Raw genomic sequence first — 20,640 nt, forward strand, 5'->3', positions numbered from 1 at the left:
ATAAGGGGGCAGGGTAGGAATAACCTGACCCCCCCCAGGCTTGGTGGTGGTGTCACACAGGAACACCGCCTTGTGTCAAAAATATTGTTTTTAATTTTGCAGCGGATCCTCAGCAACATTTAAAAAAACAAGTGTGGTTGCCTGTGCTAGTTTTTTTTATGCCCCCGTTTGGGCCAGGTCCCGGGGTGGAGGAGGGGGTGGAATACATTGATTTGGGTGGAGTGGGGAGTGCGTGGGCCCACTCCCCAGGCTGATATTGTCCCCAGGGACCCCATCCCCAAAGGCCCAAGCTTACAATTAAGTGGGAGGGGCACACAGTACCCCTCCCGGGCAGATTTCAGAGCTGGGTACCCCACCCCCACCCCCTAGACATAGCTGAAAAGGGGGAGAGGGCACATACCCCCTCCCTGGGCTGATTTTGGCCCTAGGGACCCCATCCCCCGGCCTCAATAAGAAAGAAGAGGGGGGGCATGCAGCCCCCCTCCCGGAGCCATCCCCAGGGCCGGCTCCTGCTATGTCCCGGGGTGCCCACCCCAGGACATAGCGGTTTCCTTGCCTGCACTGGTGTGGGAAGGGAAACCTGAGTTTGATCTCGCTTGGCGAGAGCAATGTCAAAGCTCCTGCCAAGCGAGAGCAAATACGAAGTCCACTCCCAGCAGGTGGGCGAGTTTTAAAAATGCTGCCGCCAGCTGGGAGCGGACATCAGATCTGTTTACCTGCCCACAGTAATGCGGGCAGGGAAGCAGCTATGAATATTGCTCCCGCCCGCAGGGAGCAGCATTTGTAGCTGCTGCCTGAGGGCAGGAGCAATGCTGGCTCCTGCTGAATGCGGGGAGTCTGCTCGGGACACGGGGGCCTTAGGGCTCCACCCGCAGTCCCCAATGAGGACACTGTGGGTGCCCTCGGTGGGCACCACGGCACCCACCCTTTGTGGGCCCTAGTCACGGGGGAAAAGGCCTCCGAGGCTCAAATCAGTCTGGGGAGGGGGCTGCGTATTCCCTCCCCTAAACAAATGTGCTGAGACCAGGGGGATAGGGTCCTCGAAGGCCAAAATCAGCCCAGGGAAGGGAACACATGTCCCTCTCCCCCCTTTATTGATTGGCCTTGTGCCAGGGGATGGGGTCCTCAGGCCCGATATCGGCCCAGGGAGAGGGGCTGTGTGCCAATTTGAACTTTGGCTGGGCCCAGGGGAAGGGAAATACCCAGGACCGAAATTGTCCTGGGGAGGGGGGCTACATGCCCCCACTCCTCCTTAAATATAATTGTGGGGCCCGGAGGATGGGGTTCCTGGGGCAAAAACTGGCCCGGGGAAGGGGGGGCACATACCCCTCCCCGGGCCAATGCAAGGTCCGATAGCTGGGGTCCCAAGGGCCGAAGTCAGCCTTGGGGTGCTAAGGGTGGGGGCTGCATGCCCCCCATTCCCCTATTTAGAATATGGCTGACCCCTGGGAGATGGGGTCTACAGGGCTAATATCGGCCTGAGATGGGGGCCCTGTGCCCGCTCCCCCCCAAAAATGTGCTGTCGCCTGGGGGATGGTATTGCTGGGGTTAAAATCTGCTCAGGGATGTGGCCTGTGGGTTGGCAACTTTTGGGGGTTTGGCCACAGGGACTGGCTGGGAGACGTCATTGGGGTCCAGGGGTCCACTTTAACTCGGAACAGCAGCAACGGGTGCAGTGGTTGCTTGATGCGTCGAGTTTTTCTCACCACAGAAGCCCCCTCCCGATTTAGAATATGGCCAGACCCCAGGAGATGGGGTTCCTAGGTCTGAAATCGCCCCATGGAGGGGATCCCCTGCCACCCTCCCCAAAGAAAATGTGCAGGCCCCCGGGGGATGGGGCTCCTGGGGCTAAAAGTGGCTTGGAAGGGGGCCCACAGGCTGGGTGCCTTAGGGGGGGGGGAGGGGGGGGTTTGGTCACAGCGACTGGTCGCAGGCCAGGCTTATGGCCAACTCCCTGCTGTGCACGGATGAAGGCCATGCGCGGCAGGGGTTGGCTGCATAAGCGGTGTTGGCTGCAGACCTTGTGGCCCACCCCCCCCGCCGCGGATGGCCAAAGGCCATGCTCAGCGTGGGGTTGACTGCATGCAGGGGGCTGGCTACAGGGCCTTCGGCAGTGCGCAGCAGCTGTTGGATTAACAAATGGTAATTAAACATTACTTAATGTTAAAAAAAAAACTAGAAATTAACTGGAAAAAACATAGATTACAGGAACGTTATAGTTACAAAACCAAAAAAAACCTTTAACTCGTGCCCTTAACATAACTATAAAACTTGCACCCTCGCCATGCACTGCTAATTACATCACATATAACATCAGTCTATATATTTTATGACATCACTGATAATATCACTGCAACATTTGCAATAAAATTATTGATGAGAAAATTGTGCATGGTGGGGGCGTGAGTTATAGTTTCTTGAGATAAATATAACTATAACTGCTGGATTTCTATCCGTTTCTGTGTGTAAAATCTGAATGTAACTATAACGCCCCCGTAGCCTTTGTTTTTCTAGTGAATATCAGCAGCAGTTTCTTCATGAGGGCGGGTGAGCTGCGAGTTGTGCTAAATGTGAAGAATAAAATGGCAATGAAATGATTTCTTTGAAGTTTAATTTTTCAACAGAGCCGCACCACAGCCACCTGCCTCTGAGCCAGGAGAAATGCAGGACATTTCCTGTGCTGCCAATTGGCACAGAGGACTGGAGCAGTTTCTGACTGGAGGCTCCAAAGTGCTCATGTCAGTTTGGCTGGCTGGCTTACGATGGCTAGCCTGACATGCACACTTTGCAGCTGATGGAGAACAACCACAGGCCTCCAGGGCCTGAAGAAGCGTCCAGTCAACCCGCTCCATCCAATCCTGGTGCTTCTCTCATGCTGGTTAACAGTATGAGAGCAGAGTCTGGATTGGTTAGGGGACCTCTTTGTGCAGGAGAAGAACACAGAGGAGGATGCGCAGCCCGTGGGTAAGTACCATTTTGTTTTATTTTATTTATTAAAAATGTGTAATGCTTCTAAGTGTAGTGGGTGTGTTTTATTTTGTAGCTAGTTAGTGGTTATGTTTTTATTTGGTCTTTTGGAGGGAGGCAGTGTTTTATTTTGTGCTTTTAGTGGGAAGGGGTAGTGGGGCACTTCGCTCACCCCACCACTTTCCAAGGCTACCAGCTGCCTCTGCTGAATATATATATATATATATATATATATATATATATATATATATATATATATACATACATACATACATACATACACATAGTCATATTTACCTACTGGTAGTCGCCAGTAGGTAATTATAGGTGGGACCTAGATTCCATTGAAAAAAGCATTTTTTGATCTTGGCGCCGTTTGATGAATCTTGAAGTTTTCACAAAAATGTGCCCTTAGAATCTTGTTGTGCATGAAAAGTTTTGGGGTAATCCATCAAGCGGGACCGAGAAAAAGAGGGAAGGGAGGAAAAAAAAAAAAAGTGTGTTTCCTATGTTAATTCCCACAGACTCTTTAGACACAACTGCAGCCCAAATCACTTGGCGGAATTACACCAAATTTAGCAGAAAGGTAGCTTTTTTGTCCACAGATCACAATTCTCATTATTTGGTGTCAATCCGTTCAGTAGTTTACGAGAAATTAAAGGAAATCCAAATTTGTATACCTAGGGTCACGACGAATTCGTGAATACTGCCGATCTCGTGCAGAGGTCTGATTGGCTGCCAACACAACTAGGAAGTGTTGGCAGCCATTTTGAGAATTAGCTTCAGCCGAGTCTCAAAAACAAACAAACAAAAAAGAAAATAGGGCAGGGTACGATTACACTAAGCCCCTAGCCTTGGTGCAGGATTCCCCCTGGGACCCTGCCAGGGCAAAAAAGCTTTTTTTTTTTAATTCACAGCAAAATTTGCGATTATTTGCAAATTTTGCTGTGCATTAAAAAAAGCCAGGTCTTGCTTTTAATTTTGCCTTCCCCAGATCCCGGGGGTATACGTAATAATAAAAATAAAGAGTGGGCGCACGGGCCCCCCTCCCAAGGTTCTAAGAAACCCCGGGGACCACCACTTCCCTGGCCTTCATGCGCTAAATATTCAGGAGGAGCCTAGCGGACCCCTCCCAGGGACCACCACCTCCCTGGGGCTACATATAAAAATGAATAGGGGGTAACTGCGGACCCCCCCTGGGCCCCAGGAACTACCACCGCCCCGGGGCTACATATTATGATTATACAGGGGCAATGTGGAACCCCTGGCTCCGTGGACTATCACCTCCCCAGGGATAACTGATAAAAAATGATTTGGGGGAATATATATATATATATATATATTCAGGATTTCATGAGTGGATCACTGTACAGTCTGAATGATGCATTTATAATGAGTCTAATTAGGGCCTTAGAGATGGACATAGAAGGAGGAGCAAATTATAAAGTAAAGCTGTAGGAAGCTGGCTCTCTATATGGTGCACTAAAAAGAAGTACATTGTGCAGAGAGTCCAGTCTACCTTCAACTGGTTTGCAGAGGCAGAAGTAAACAGGACGCTATTTTGTGGTAGTGTGGGAGAGCAGTTAGGCTTATCAGAGGCTAGTGCTAAGCATTTGTTGTACTCACAGAGGCAATAAATGAGACACACGCTAAAAGAATAAATCCAAGACCAATTTAGAAAAATAACACTTCTTTTTATATATACTTTAAACCTGAGAACTTGGTTAGAAGGTAAGTACGTTTTTAAACATAAATACTTTTCACTTCTAAAAAATTGACACTGCAGTTTCAGAGTTCTTCAGTGTTAGCCTATAGAAGAAAACACATTCAGTAAACAAGCAATTTACAATGACTCACGGGACCAATCTTGAAGGCTTAAGTTGAGTATTGGGCAAGAGTCAGGACCACAACAACAGGTCACTCCGGGCAGCACTGGGGCGGCTGGGTGCAGGGGTGTAGTATGGCATAGGGTGCCCATAGTAGTTCAATGGGGATTAGTCCCCATTGATTTAGGCTGCGGGCTCTGGCTGGGGGGCCAGTTGGGGACAACCAACAGGTAAACTGCAAACGTGGGGTGCTCGGGGCTTAGATGCACCTTTAGTCCTTTTCACCAGGGCCCAAGGGGTGATGGATGCAGGGGTGTCGTGATCCTTGTCCAGGAGCACTCGTAGTTGGAAGTCCTGTGGTCTGAGGCTGCAGGCATCGTCGTGGAGTCCAGGAGGGGTGAAACACAAGTGGACCCAAGCTCAGGAGAGCTGGGGGACATCGTTGACACCAGGGGTCCACTTCAAATCGGGCCTTCGGCGATGGGTGCAGCGTTTGCTTGAGGCATCGGGTTTCTCTCACCACAGAAGCCGCGGGAACAAGGGCCTGCGTGCAGAGGCTACTTGAGACTTCAGGGAGTCCAGGAGGGGTGAACCCACAATGGACTTGGACTCTGGACAGCTGGGGGACCTTGTTGGCACCAGAGGTCCACTCCCACTCGGGTTGGTGACAGCGGGTGCAGCGGTGACTTCAGGTGTCGGGTCTTTGCAGTTCTGGAGGCTGCAGAGTCATTTGCTTAGAGTTGGTTGGAGAGCAGGTCCGCTGCTCACAGGAGACATGAGTCTTTTTCAAGTGCAGGCAGTCCTACCAGGTTTCTGGAGGTTCAGCTGCAGGATGAGGCATCTTCTGGTGCAGAGTCCGTTGAGGAGTGCGTGCCGGCCAGTGGGGTTGGTAGCAGGCCTGCTGCTTCTTCTCCTCTTCTGCGGATGCATATATTCTTTGTCCTTTTCAACTTAGATCGCCAGGTTCTGAGTTCAGGGGTTCAGGGATGCCACCTCAATACTCAATTTAGGGGTGTTACAGGGAGTGCCAGGTGGCGGCCAATGGGTTGACCACCTTTGGGGTGACTACACCCTTTCTATGACCACTTTTGCTTGGGAAGTGGGCATAACCCTGACCCTAGTGATCTAATTCCTTCCAAACCAAGATGGAGGAATCTAAAATGTGGTGTCCACTTCAGCTCGTCCTTGAAGTGGGACTGGCATGAAGTGGGCACACCTCCTAATCTGTTTAATTTTCTTGCCTTCTTGCCACCAAAAGTGGGGTCAGGACAGGGGGGTTGGTCATCTCTGCCATTTGGAAAAACCTGGGCCGCATTACAAAGGTAGCTATGCCTTTGAAGCTTTCTACCCTGGAATGTCCATCCTGTTTCGGGGAGGTGTTGACAGTGCAGGCTTTTGTCTCTGGACCTCAAGAGAGCTGGCTCTCACCTAAAGGGGTCAGAAATATGGCAAAGGTGGCTGAACTGATTAGGATCAGTCAGTTAACACAGTAGATGCACCTCTAAGGTGTCCTCTGAGTGCATGTTTTGGTGAATCCAAAAAGGGCATCAGTGTGGGTTCACCCATACGAGATGTTTGATACCAAACATCCCTATCTTCAGTGAAGCCATCATGTAGCTGGGGAACTCGTAATGACAGGTGTCCACCACATGTAGTTAAAATGGCTTCCCTGGCCACTTACTATGTCTCATGCAGATATGCCATTGCATGCAATATAATGCACCCTCCCTCAGAGCTGTAAGGCCTGCCAGAGGGGTGACATATATATTGCATGCAGTGTTAGGAGACATGGCACACAGACTGTGTGCCGTGTCATGTTTTCACTTTTTTCTGCACCAACACACGCAGCCTGCAATGGCAGCCTGGCAAGATCGTGGTGAGGGGTCCCTTTGGGTGGCATAATTCGTGCTGCAGCCTTTAGGGAACCTCCTTACTACCACAGGCCCTAGGTGCCAGGGGTACCATTTACCAGGGACTTACGGAGGGTGCTAAAGGTTTTGCCAATTGGGGAAAGAACTGTGCAGCTTTGGGGAAAGAGATGTGGCACTGGGGACCTTGTTAGCAGGACCCCAGTGCACTTTCTGTCGAAATTACATCAGATACTAGGCAAAAGGTGGGGGGCTAACCATGCCAAAAGGTTGCATTCCTACAAATACAGTAAGCTAAAGTATGACAGTGTGACCCACTTGGGAATGATCTATCTAGGTTTCTGTATATAAAGTGTACTATGGGAGAAAATTGTATAAAAATGACACTGTACTTAACAGACAACCTTTTTGCTTGTAGAGCATCTGTATACTGGTTCTCCCATTAACAATTGACAGTATTTACTCCCTTAGTGATTAATCGTCTACGCAAATTACATCATGCGGGCTAGCGCGCTAGTGTTTAAATATCCAAAATAACATTAGACATAATGCATTATTGAGAAGGGTACCCTTTCATTTTTGAATCATGAAGTATTCTTAATTATGGCTTCAGGTTGTGCATTAAGGATTAAGGATTCGTATGTTTTCTTGTCTAAATTCAAGATGAAAGGTATTGCATGAGTGTGCACAATGATAAATCAGTGTTGTAGATTTCTTATTAGGTACATGAAAGGAATAAAATATCAGAAAGAGTACCCACACAAAAGTCTTGCTTATTACAATTTAGGATTATGTGAGAAATTTTTAGGTTAATGTAATGAATTAAGTTTTGTTTTTTTAACTTTTATGTCTATGATGATGAAATAGTCATGTGATCGCATATAACCAGAAAAACATTAGTGGTTCCCAGTTGTGAACAAGGCTGTCTTGTACGGCTGAAACGCATTAAGTGAAGATTCTTGTTTAAAAGTGAAAATTGTGGAAGAACCTTGGTGTGTCAGCGCTGGATTGTTTAAACAGTTTGAAGCATATATATATATCTCGTCGTGCTGTCCTTGGTTGGCGTGCTCCAGCGCACTTTAATTTCTCGGTGGTGCTGGTTTTATGGCCAGACAAACCGTTATCACATCCCACTGTTTCCTTCGATTACCGAAAGAAAAAAACTGCACTCCAAAGTAATCGTAGTACTTTAATGCTGAGCTCTGTTCAATTCAAACCGCGGCCATTACAAAAGCCGCCCGACGCATTTCGGTCATTCCGACCTTGCCCACAGATATATATATATACGTGCTCACTGTGCCACTGGATTCAAGCTAGCCTGGCTGATGAAGGTTGATACCCTGAAACCTGTCCCACGATGCTTGTTTCTGGTCCAGGGAAGACCTGGCTTGGCAGTTTGGGTTGGACTGGTCCCATGAGGAACAGGGTCAAGACTGCTTTGCATATGGCTGGGTCCAAACTGGGGTGGCATGGTAGGCAAAAGAATGATGGATTAAACACAGATCTGTGGCTGGGGGTGAGTGTTTGCATTGTTCAGCACTCTGTCCATCAACCTTTTGTGTTGCTAAAGTTGCCCTAAGTAGGAAGGGTATGCCCAGACGTGGGTCCCGTGCTCACTGTGCCACTCAATTCAAACTAGCCTGGCTGATGAAGGGTGAAACCCTGAAACTGGTCCCAGGATGCTTGTTTCCGGTCCAGGGAGGACCTGGCTTGGCAGTTCGGGCTGGACTGTTCCCATGAGGAACAGGGTAAAGACTGATTTGCATATGGCTGGGTCCAAACTGGGGTGGCATGGTGAGAAAAAAACGATGGATTAAACCCAGATCTGTGACTGGGGGTGAGTGTTTGCATTGTTCAGCACTCCGTCCATCATCCTTTTGTGTTGCAAAAGTGAAGTTAAAAATAGCAAGTCTATTCTTACTTACATATACGCTTACCTTCACAATATTTTGATAGCTGTCATTCTAGCAATGGTGAGTTTGGAGAACAATATTTTTTTGAGTATTTTGACATACAACCAGTCTCAATGGATGATACTGGTGAGGCCTGAAATGCGATTGTTGCAGCCGTGAGGCTGGGTTCAACTGACAGTAACCCTCCATTGTATCAGTACAGAGAGGTCCTCATCATGGTAAGGCACATTACCTAGAACACTTGTCGCCAAACTGTAAAGATGATACCACCACAGATGTTTAGAGAATCCTTTTAAAGTACACCATCACACCTCACAACATCTTTCAGCCCTGACCAGCACCTCCTGGAAGGAATAGCATACCTCATCCAGAGTTCCAGTAACCTTCATGTCAGTTCTCCCTTTTAAACTCCATCTCCCACCTACCTGCCAGGACTGATTACACAGCTTATAAAGCACATGGTTACCAAAGGTGCCTGACGCTTCCCTTCATACCGATGACTCAAATATTTTCAAAACTCCTCAGTCCTATCATTTTCCTCGCCTTTTGCCTCCATCGGCTCTGTCTCCCCTACAGTGCACCCTAAATACATTCAAAGCAGCAACAGCAGCCAAACTGACAGATTTCTCAACAGGCCGGTGCCACTAACTGCTTTGACCCTGCTGGCTTTTCAATCACATATGTGGCGAACTCTCAAGAAAAGGACTACATATAGAAAGAAGAAAGGCACCATGGTGTGAGCTGCGAATGATGAGCTGCCCAAGCCAATGCCACGAGACCACATTGTAGTTCAGTGGCTGCATGTCGTAGTGATAATGTGTACACATATATTACTTTTAATGATTTGCATTGTTTAGTGAAAGGCGTATGCCATGTAACAAACACTGGATATTCATTGCTATTTCAGTCTTGGCTCTTGCTAATTTGTTACCAGGGAAGTGAACAACTACTGCATCAGCATAAGTGGAAGTGTACCTGTTTCATTACGTTTTCCTTGCTCACCCTTACATTACCTTTTTGTGAGGCAGGATTCACTAATGAGGGTGTCCATCTCTAGACACTACTCATTTCTGTAATGACACTGACCCTAGTCACAAACTGTTTGAGATAAGAAGGGTTAAAAAACCTAGAAAGGTGAACTGATGACCAACCTCAGAGCATGCTGCAGCACATCTAATCTCCAGAACCATAGGGCACATTTTCCTGGAAGGCGGCCAGACCTCCTGTAGGAGAACAGTGTTAGGTCTCTTGTACTAGGAAGGCAATATTTACTCCAATACTAAGAAGACTAAGAAGGCAACACTGAACCAGGTCATACTGGAACACTGGCTTCCATACAAGGAAGATGGTGCTGACTCCTGAACTACTATAAGGACCTTGAAATCCTGTACTATGGATGTTCTACCCATATATCAATGCTTTTCTTTTGACTGCGCAATAGCAACTTACCAATATATTATCTAGAAGACTAGATGTGGAGTTAGAGTAGTAAATATACAATCACGAATGGGAACTTACTTCAATGACCTATTGGTAGTCGATACTGTGCAGTCTATATAAGTGCAAGCCGATATTTCGGAACTCGATATATCAAAAACATCTGTAACTGCATTCTACTGTCTATGACCAAGTCTGTACTATACAAATAGCACATACACATAAAGAAGACGGCGGTTACTCCTGGACGAAGAAGCTGACACTGACTCGTGTATAGTAAGGTGACACTGGCTCCCACACCCGAAGGCCGCACCGACTTCCATACAATGGAGGTGACGCAACTCAAGTACTAAGGAAGCAACACTGGACAAAAAAAAGACCATACTGACTTCCCTTCAAAGAAGTGGACACAGATTACCCTAGAAAAACAGACTGACTCCCAAGTCTATCAATTGTGAAACGCTTTGGCTAACAGGTGAATTTAACCATGTTGTATTTTACAGGTGGGCTGATGTACTCACTGCGTGACCACAGGAGCTACATTTCCGGGGACAAAAACGTATTTAAAAGCGGGGTGCACTAACATGCCATCACAAGAAACGGCTGGCCATGATACAGACGAGCTGAAAGTTAAATAATGGTGTTTTTGGTGTGAAATGCTAATTATTAACGGGTTATGCCTTCTGAGCTGCCAGGGTGGTCCCATGTTAAGATGTCGTGCAAGCGGCTCCGTCTACATTCCCGCTTTATTGGCTTTGAAATTCCGGCACTTTTCGAGCAGACCTCAATGCACATTCTACTCACGCTTCCCCTCCCTGATGTCCGGTGAGGTCACCTGCATGTGGCGCACCCTGCGCTTCGTGGGGCGCCAGACAGGAAGAAAATACTGGAGGGACGGAGACCGTGAACTGGGTGACACAGATACCCTGCACACTGGGGGAGGTGCACCTGTCAATCTAGTGAGCGTTAGAAGAAGCCCAGTGTTTATTGTATCCTCGACCCCCCTGCCAGGCTCCACACACTCACCGCCCACACCTTGTATAGCACACACACCCGACTTCCGCCTTGCAAGACACACAGTGCACCCCCGCTCTGCTGCACCAGTCATGCTCCGACGCCGCCCCGTGATTCAGAGAGATACAGAGGATGTGAGTCAGCCCAAATCAAACTTTACGCATTCCATCCCAGCTCCCCAAACCGAAATAACATAACCCATAAGTGCTTCCTCGAGTGCCTCATCTTTTCTCCACGCCATGATGGGTCTGGCCCTCGAACCATAAGCCTTATGTGGCCTCGCCACGATTTCCTCTCTGCAGAATGTCCCCACAAGCAAAGCCCTGGCTGGCACCCAACCCCTTGAAGCCCACATCCAACTTTTCTTACAGCTTCACTACTGGCATACCTATAGCCCCATCACCATTGCTGTCCCGTCTACCTTCACTCACAAGGTTACTTCCAGACAGTCATCGGTACTAATGCCCTGTCCAGCCTCGGCGCTACGGATCCTTTCAGCTCAAGAACTTCCGATGCTTTCATCGCATTAATATGTCAAGTTCCAGCCCCCAGACACCCTTCCTTCCAGCTTCACGTGAACTGCAACTTTTAGCCGGACTTTTGTTCCTTGAAGCACCAGTAACGAGGTTATATTATTTTGTGTATAGCGCAGTGTTCACCAGTCTTTGTGTGGCCTTTCGCCCCTCTTCTCGGCTGTCCCCGTGTCTAGGTTTTCCTGCTCACGGGACCAATCTTCCGTCTTTAGTTCCCTTGTTGGTTTGCTCTCTGTATCTTGAGATAGATGATTGACCCGGAAGCTCTTTGTCACAGGATTTTCTGAGAACTGATAGGCATGCCTTTGTATGTTTCTGCTTCTTGATTCCTGCCTCATGCAGTCTAGTATCCTACACTACATGCTTTGGATGGATAGGTACTCACAGACAAGTGATCACGGACAGATGGACAGCCAGGCCTGCACCTAGTGGTAGATCAGCCAGGTCTGGACTATGTGGTTTTTGGGGAGCGAGTGATAAGGTTTCTCCACTGAACGCAGCATAACTCACCTCAGCAATGATTCGCTCTGATGCCAGTGGCAAGTGAAGGATAGCTCTGCTGTCGCCCAGCGCCGGAGCCCAATCTGTCAGTGTCCTTGAGGATACCGTTCTTCCCAGCTTTTGGGACTGTTATTTCTTTCGTCCCAGTACTGCTGATCTTTCCTGCTCCGTTAGCACAGTTTTTTTTCCATACTCCATTATTACATCCAGGTCCCATATTACCGCTCCTTCTATATATAATACACCACGCACGTTTCTAGCCTGGTACCACAGTCCCTTCCTACCCCCAGTATTACTGGCCTGTATATCTCCTCTACGACTCATCCTTGCAGGTCCAGGCAGTGTTCTTTTCACCCCAGTACTTCTGTTCCTTCCAGTCCTCGGTGTTGCTGTTCCCTTCAGCACCAGCGTTGCTGCTCCTCCCTGCCCCAGTACTGCTGCATCTAGGAGAGACTAAGGTAAAGGCACTCAGATAATCAGTGAGTGCACTTCCAGTACCAAGGTCCGTGGCCAGTCCTTTAGTTTTCAATTTTCTTCTTTTATAAGATCTCTTTCATGTTTTCCTTCTTTTTTCTTTGTTTGTTATTTATTAGAGCTCCTGGCAGTTTGCCAGACAGTGCTGCTGGGCAACTCGCTGCTCATTCCAAATGAAGTGTCCTGCATCCCATGTGGGCACTACTTTTACATTTCTGAGTATATTGGAATGTTAATGTCCAAAGTTGTAGTGTTCTACAATAGCAGCCACATATAGTAGCAACATTTCAGCTATCTTAGATCAGTACAACAGTGATACACTAGACACAATACCGTTCCAAGATGGTCACATAGTGCAATGTTTACTGAGTGGCCATCTCACAATGGTATTGTGCAGTGCATAGTATTGTTGTTGTTTCTGAACGTGGTGGCCAAGTTGGAACTTTAAAACAAAGACACACCACGTATAATACTGTTCTAATTTGCAGTTCACTGTTATGTTTTATTGTTTATATTGCTTATAATTATTGCAAGTGTGTGCCTACCACACTTAGGCACTAGCATTTTCCCCTTTTCTAGCTTTATTCTTAAAGTTTATCTTGTATATGGGTAGTGAATATGTTTGTGCATTTTATTCTAGATGGGTAAATAAATGAGTGAATGCGAGAATGAGTCAGTGGGTGGAAGAATGGATGCATGACTACAGAGATAAGAGACAGAGTGCATGTATGATGACTTATTGATGCCTAAACTAAAAAAAAAAGACTGAAAAGGCACTTTTAGTCAGACCTACTGGAATTGCCAGTGCTTGTTTATTTCTGTGCTGACATGCTTTTCTTTCCCAATCAGATTTGTATTTCCTAAATGTAAGGCCACTGATCATGTTCTTCTTCACAATACCCTTTCTTGCAAATTTCTCTTTAGTCTACATAGCCCTTCCGTAATTTCACAGAGAAAGGCACAGCTTCACCTCTACACAGCAAATACAGGGACTAATGGGAGGAGCCTTTAGAAACGTAAGTGGTCTCCATCAGGATGTAGTAAAGTTATACAAAAAATAGGATACAAGTTGATGCACACTTAGCAAAATATGATTACCCTAAAATGGGATATTTGGAGAGAACATCACTGAGATGGTCAAATCCCACATTAGTCTATACAGGGTTTTTTTCTGGGACTCAATGGAAATAATACATTTGTGTGTATATTTCAAACACAAATAATATACCTTACACAGTTTTGGCCCAGGTTAAACAAGCAAGTGAAGATAAGGTTTCTCCTAACCATTAGTCTTACCATCTATAGTTTATAGAAAGAAGCAAAACATAAGTATGCTTCATTGGTCTTTCGAATGTGAGAGGTAAGCGTAAGTGTGGAATAAATCCTATTTGCTGTATTCAGGGCAGGGCTGAGACCCCAAAGCAGCCCTGGCAAATTTTGACAGACCAGCCCACATAGGATGCATATCATGTGAGCTTGACCAAAACAATGGGGCTTGGGTGGCCAAGAAATGTTGGGGGAAAAAATGGCAAAAACTGTGCATTCTACAACCCATTTATCATTATATATTCAATTTTATTAGTTTTTTAACGCATAGTAAATGATGACCTTACAGAGCTACAGGATATGGCAGTCCTTACTGGGGCTCTTCAATGGTTCCTTCACCATCACCCTCTAACAGTGCCTCTCATCTCTCCATAGCCCTCTCTCACATACATTTAATTTGTTTTATAGCACCTCCCTTACCAGCATAGGTTGTTAGAGCACTTTCCATTAAAAAAACTCTCTCTCTCTCTCTCATTTTTTAAGAGTGATTGGCATGGGGAAGCATAAACTCAGGATTCAGAATGTAATACAGAAGTTAGGGATGACTTTACTAATAACAATTTATTTCTACTCAAACGCGTCTTAGCAAAATTAGGATAATCAAAGACTGGAAAGAAACATAACTTTCTAACCTGTACCATGCACGTTGCATGCAGCTCTTTGATGGCAATTCATAGCTCACTGTGCTAGATTATAATTGTAATTTATGAATTGCACAGTAACAAAAGAATCTCTATGACAAAAGCAGTATCTCAATTGGCTATGCACACTAGTGCTGTTCTGTAATCTGCATAGTACGTGTTTTTTGCAGCAGGCATATGAACCCTCTGCCCTACCTTAGATGAGCCAAAACTGCCACTAGACAAAACTCTGATCTCTCTCCAGCAGGTACATTAATCACCAGAGTTATATTGGCAGTTTTATCGTTGCCTGAAAACTGTTGGATACACAAAGAACTCTGCAGTGCTTTTGAAACTGCTGCAAAACCGGTCCCCCAGTAACAAAAGCACTCCCCAACCCTTTCAGCCTACCAGGGGAAACACCTGCGATGCCCGGTACAGCTGGTCCTGCCTTGGCTGGATTTGCTATTGAGCAGGTAGCAAATGTGGCAAAAAAGTGAGTTGTGTCATTATTCCTGTACCACATCTATACTTAAAATGTCACCAGGCCGGTCTACTGAGACGTCTTTCAAAACCAGATCTTTTTACAGAAGGACCAGGGCTACGCAGGCCCAAGGCTAAGATCTGTATTGACTGTGACACTTTAATGTATATATGTGTGGATATTTATAGATTGTTGCACCTTTGCTACAAGCAATATCTGATGTTTTAACTCTGTTCATGTGAAAGTGAAACACCCTTTCGCCGCGCCACCACGCCCCGTTTTTTTAACAAAGGTTAGTGAATATACACACACTTTTACATGTTACCCAGGTCAGTGGTATTTGTTTTATTCACCCAAGAAAAATGAAAGACTGCAAAAAGAGTCAAACCTGTGGTGTTCGGTTACCACGGACCACTGAAGTATCTCACTAGCTATATTTGCCTGCAAGTGTATCTGCTGGTAACTGGTGTGTATGCAACAACCTTTGATAAATAATACTGGCAAGAAAGGTCAGGTTGTGTTGCCTTGGCTAGACAAATCTGTGTGTAATCTGCTGGTTATTGGTTTAAGTAAACATAAAGTGTGTAACCCGTAGATCACGTTTTAATCCTATTAATATAGTCCAGTGGGGTTGTGCATTTTTAACAGATCATTGCAAAACCTGCAGGTGGATTACGTGCCTGCTACAAACATCCACTTGTAACCAGAAAGGCATACTTTTAAATACTTGCAGAGCTGATAGGTTCATTGTTCTGAGGTCAATAAAAGAGTACTGTTGACTACCCATTCACACCTATTATTACGTACCATAGTAATTATATTATATATTAACAATAACTTATAGCACTTCATACCACACTACAGCTGTTTGGGCTTGCCATGACTTAAACTTGTGAAAGGCATAACACCGATTGTTCAAGTTACTCAGCTATCCTGCTGGCTACATTCTGTTTTATGTAAAGGGCTATTTTTGGTATAATTATGCATATACACCTGCACACAGATGCCACTTTACAATAAATGTAATGTTTTTCATGAAGACAGGAGGCCGAATATCTTATAGAAAGCAAAATAACCTGTCTCCCCTTGTACGTCAGGTAAAGAGCATGTAAAGCCTCTATAATGGTTTATCTCTTGTTAATTTGTGGGCAGTGCCGGAAGGCCTGCTCTGTTACAATGCCTGGTGGGAGGTAATAGTTCTTCTGACACACCACTTGACAAAATACATCACTGATTGCCTTTCAGATGAAGCAGTAAAGAGTGGTCAATGGAGCCCCTTCCTTTTATTTCCAATAATCACTTCAGCAGACCTGCCAACTCAGATGGTGCTACCATGTGTCACACAATATCAGCTCCCTTCACATGATACATAATCACCCCCACCCGGTGAGGAGAAGATATCGCACAGTGATAGAGAAATATCACATGGGAGATATCACACGGTGGTAGGGAAACCCCTACAGAGTGGAGTTCCAGGTTTTCTTTCAAGGTTTTGAATAGCCAATGTCCATCATTAGGTGTGAAACACCACCAGATCATCAGCACCAGCTTCAGAAAGCTTTTTGTTTTGGAGGAGAGCGAGCTGATGGGGGGTGCAAAAGTGCCTTAGGTACTTCTCAGCATATAGCCCTGCCCTCTCCAAGGCCTCCTACTCACACAGTGAATTTTTATTTTAGTGTGCAGGTCTGCTGACGTTTTGCAAGGAAAATCGTCTTTGAAGCATGAACTCTGCACTAAAAACCTGAAATTAGGGCAGCCAAATTCAGCAGTGTAAATGCAGACATTCAGTGTAAATCAGGGTATGTGCAAATCGTTTGTCAGGGGCATTACTTACCAGTCATCAGTTGTTGAATTTGTGTCCATAGGCTCCTCCAGTGTGATTAATATGGTTGCAATGGATCTACTCCTGTTGCATTTTGAAGTTATTTTAACACTTGCAGAATTTGTTATTATCGACCTCGTGTGAATAATGAGGCTGAGACGCTCAGCTTCTGGTGACATCTCACGGTCTGTGGTGCCATCAATGTGGTTAAGGTGCGTGACATTTTCTCCAATACTCTCATGAATTTCGGTAAACATTGTCAATGACTACTTACCCGGCCTTTTAATGTTGCTTTATTCTTGCTTCCCTTTGGCCTCCCTCGCGGTCTCTTGGGGGTGGGTGCTTCACTGGGCTCCTATCCAGAAGGAAGAAGAGAGATGTTAAACATCTGAACACTTTTTTTGTTAATTTGGCCTTTGAGATACTTCTATAGTGGCATTCCGAAAGTCAGAATACATGTAACCTGCAACATCAAAGAAATCCTCCTCAAATCTAGAGCACACACCATTATTGGAAGTTTCTTCCATTAATAGCAAAATTCAATTATAACTTCCTCCTTTTCACAAAAAACCCCCAATTAATTTAGTGTACATTTTCATCAATTCTGAGTTGTTAAAAATAAATGTTGTACAATCTTGATGTGTTTTGGGACTTACATCATGACTTCTTCGGAAGCAAGGCATTTCAAATCATCTAAATTAGAACACATAAAAACTTGTACAAAACGTAGTATTTTTATACCAAAGATAAAAGTAAGTGATGGTATTGGTTAAAACATCACTATACCGGGATGGTTTCATGAAAATTGTTGTGAAGATGGATTCAAGAGCTAATATATCAGGGCATTGCCTACACTAGCTTGATGTGTTTTTGCAGAGGACATTTGTTCGTTTGAATTTCTGGCTAGAGTATTGCATAAGTTGATTTTGTCTTATTTAGCACGTGTTTCATATTTTTGATATACTTTACTATATTTCTGTATAATTAGCATTGCATTGTTTTTGTCGAGAATTAGAGCAACTTCAAATGTAATTATCCTTTCATAATCATGTGACTGTTTTAGTGCACTTTGTGGAAAGAAGATTAATATGGGTGGGTGAGAAAACCCTGATGGGTTGCTCAATCTACATGAATAGTCGTCCACTTGGGCTGGATTATTATGAAATATTTTTGCATTATATTGTGGGAGATCAGAACAGAAAGTTTGATAGTATTTTGGAGGGATGATCTCACTCGATATACTGCAATTGCTGTGATTGAATATTTCATTATGTCACAAAAGCTCTTTATTTAAAGATTATGTAGTTGCGTCTGTATATCGTGTATATTCACTAATAATGATTTATGAATGGCAGCAGGTTGGCGTATCCAGTATGTTTTCTATTTCGTTTTTTCACTTCTACACTATATGTAAATGAGCTCAAGATGGCGTCGTGCATCGTGACTAAGGATGTTTATCAGCCGAAAAGCGTAGGTGTTTTCCACCCCAACTATGCTGGAATAAACTTACTCAAACTGTGTTCCGGTGTGCAGCTCTTTACCATCTGGGTAAAGGTTACAAATAAATAAGATGGTGTGCCCTATCTTTGGTCTCAACACAATCGATTGCCAGACTTGTTCATCTGCACAGCCACTAATTTTACCTTTCACCTTGTACTACCCTAGTGAGTGCTCCAAGACAGCATTATGTAGCACACATCACTTTACAAAAACTACCACTATGATAGGGTCAAATGCAACAGCTAAATGTTACAAACAGGATGAGGTATAGGACAGCAAAAATAAAATCTAGCCTCCTCCACCATGTATACAATGACCGTAGATATACAGCACTGAATACTGGAGTTCACCCAGTTTACAAGCATTGCTATTTCTGGCAAATAACAGTTCTGAAGTTAAAAGGAGGTACATAGGAACGTGAACAGTCACATGTTGCAGGTTATCTGGGGCAGGGAGGATTTGTGTACCTGTCTGCTGGTTGCCCAGTCACTAGCTAAGCAACTAGTCCCAAACTCCTTTGAACATTAGACATCTTAGTCATAGCACTTCTTTATCTGTGTTTACTAGGAGGTTATTGGTGCATTGTTAGACTAAAGATGAACAGGTTACCTTTTTCCCCAAAATTATAGAATTTGGTGAAAAGGAACCAACCATACTGTTATCTGAAGTCAAAAGAAGTACTATCACTTTTAACTTAACTAGCAGTACAAAAATTTATTTATGAAAACTGCTTTCGAAAAACCAAGGAAGTAGTGTTCAGACAGCACTACATGAAGACAGAAAACGTTAAGTGAGAAGGAGGGGGGCTGGGCATGACCGGCAACACAAGGAGTAAAAAAACAAAGACTTTGAGCCCCGGGCCAGCCTTTCCTCTCCGTGTGACATCCTGCTGACATCCTTACTGCCTGAAGGAACAAAACATTTTCCTGAAAGCTGGGTACAGGATTCACTCCAGCATTGGAGCAATGCTGCGGGCATCCATCGAGCTACTGAGGGGCCGTTTAGTCCTTGGCCTAGGGAGATGTCAATATGACAGCCGAGAGGAAAATGAAACTGATAACTCAATTCCTAAAAACTTTCAAGGGAAAGAAACTGCGATTGACTACTGCAACTCTGGAGCCATGGTTTTGCCGAGTTGCCCTGGGCGGGGATGTCCTCATGGGGGTGCGGCACTCCACTGGTATGGCGGATCAAGGAACATGCTGCTCTGGTAGAGTCCGGATTGCTGGCCATGTAGAGGGGTGTGCTCCACGATGATTTTAGCTTGGGCTGTGTCTCAGCGGGAGAAGGGATGACACCATCTAGAAACCATAGACTGGATAAGTCAGGAAGCTTCATTCGAGTCTGTGGTGGGCAGATCTGCAGAGGTTCACCTGTCCTTACAGTACATGATGGGACTGAAGAGGAGTCTTCAGGAACCCAGCTAAACCAGAATACTGAGGGACGCATGGCAGCTTACCATCATAGGCTTCCAACCTGGGTGTGTAGGGCAGGGCACAGGTGGGCCTTCACTCAATGCTTAGTGGTGGGCCTTGCTTTAGAGTTTACAGATAGCCAGGTGGTACACCACAGACTCCCAAGCAGAGCTTCAAGGCTCGCCTGCTATTGATCAGTAGACCCATGAAAGACATAGAAGCATTATACCTTCACAACAGCTCACACGACTGCCAGATTGTGGTATGATCCCTAGGGAGCATGGAGATGTTCCAGTATGAAATGAAGTGATGGGAAATACAGTGTCTCATTGTAGAATGATTAATTGCTGCCAGGGCCAGATGGAAATGTGTCCACATTTGTCCCTACAAATGATCCTTGTGACCAAGCTATTGGGAAGACTATGTTGTTCCTATCTGGAATGGGACAGCCTTTGGGGGCACCTGCAGAAGCAGGGCTCTTGTTAATATGGAAACAAAAACCAAAGTGCGGCACAATTTCTAATTTGTGAAGGTCTTTATTCATGATGTACTTAGGATTACTGAACCAGATGGCCCAGGTGAAGGCAGTGATATGTATGGAATGCACTAAAGAAATGCACATATAGCAGTGCCAGCTCTGTGAGTTAGGTATCCTGTTCCTGAGCAGGTCTTTGCAAGCATTGTGCAATGCCCGAATGGTAACAAGGAAACTAGGGTTACATAAGCAAGTAATTTCTTACCAGCTTTGTCTTTCTTTAACATCTCTCACCCCAGAAGTCTGAAGAGTCCACAGTGAAATCTTGGTGATTCCAATTGTACAGCCACTCTTACAAAATTAGCAAAACCAAGGAAATTAGGTCTTCTTTCTCATACAGGGCCACCTAGAGAATAGTCACAATGTGCGTTCATTGCAGTCCAGTCTGTGCCCCAATCACCCATC

The 20,640-nt window shown here is 45.3% G+C and overlaps 1 protein-coding gene across 2 annotated transcripts in view; it reads right to left on the minus strand.

Annotated features, from left to right (window-relative positions):
• Positions 1–20,640, minus strand: part of HMGA1 (high mobility group AT-hook 1) — a 144,975-nt gene that overhangs the window by 112,927 nt on the left and 11,408 nt on the right. For both annotated transcript variants that reach the window (XM_069238849.1, XM_069238850.1), the window contains exon 3: positions 17,060–17,140. In XM_069238849.1, the coding sequence (XP_069094950.1) occupies positions 17,060–17,140 (81 nt within the window). The remainder of the gene's footprint in view (positions 1–17,059; positions 17,141–20,640) is intronic.

Source organism: Pleurodeles waltl, chromosome 6 (genome assembly GCF_031143425.1).
Source record: "Pleurodeles waltl isolate 20211129_DDA chromosome 6, aPleWal1.hap1.20221129, whole genome shotgun sequence".
In the NCBI taxonomy this organism is placed as follows: Eukaryota; Metazoa; Chordata; class Amphibia; order Caudata; family Salamandridae; genus Pleurodeles; species Pleurodeles waltl.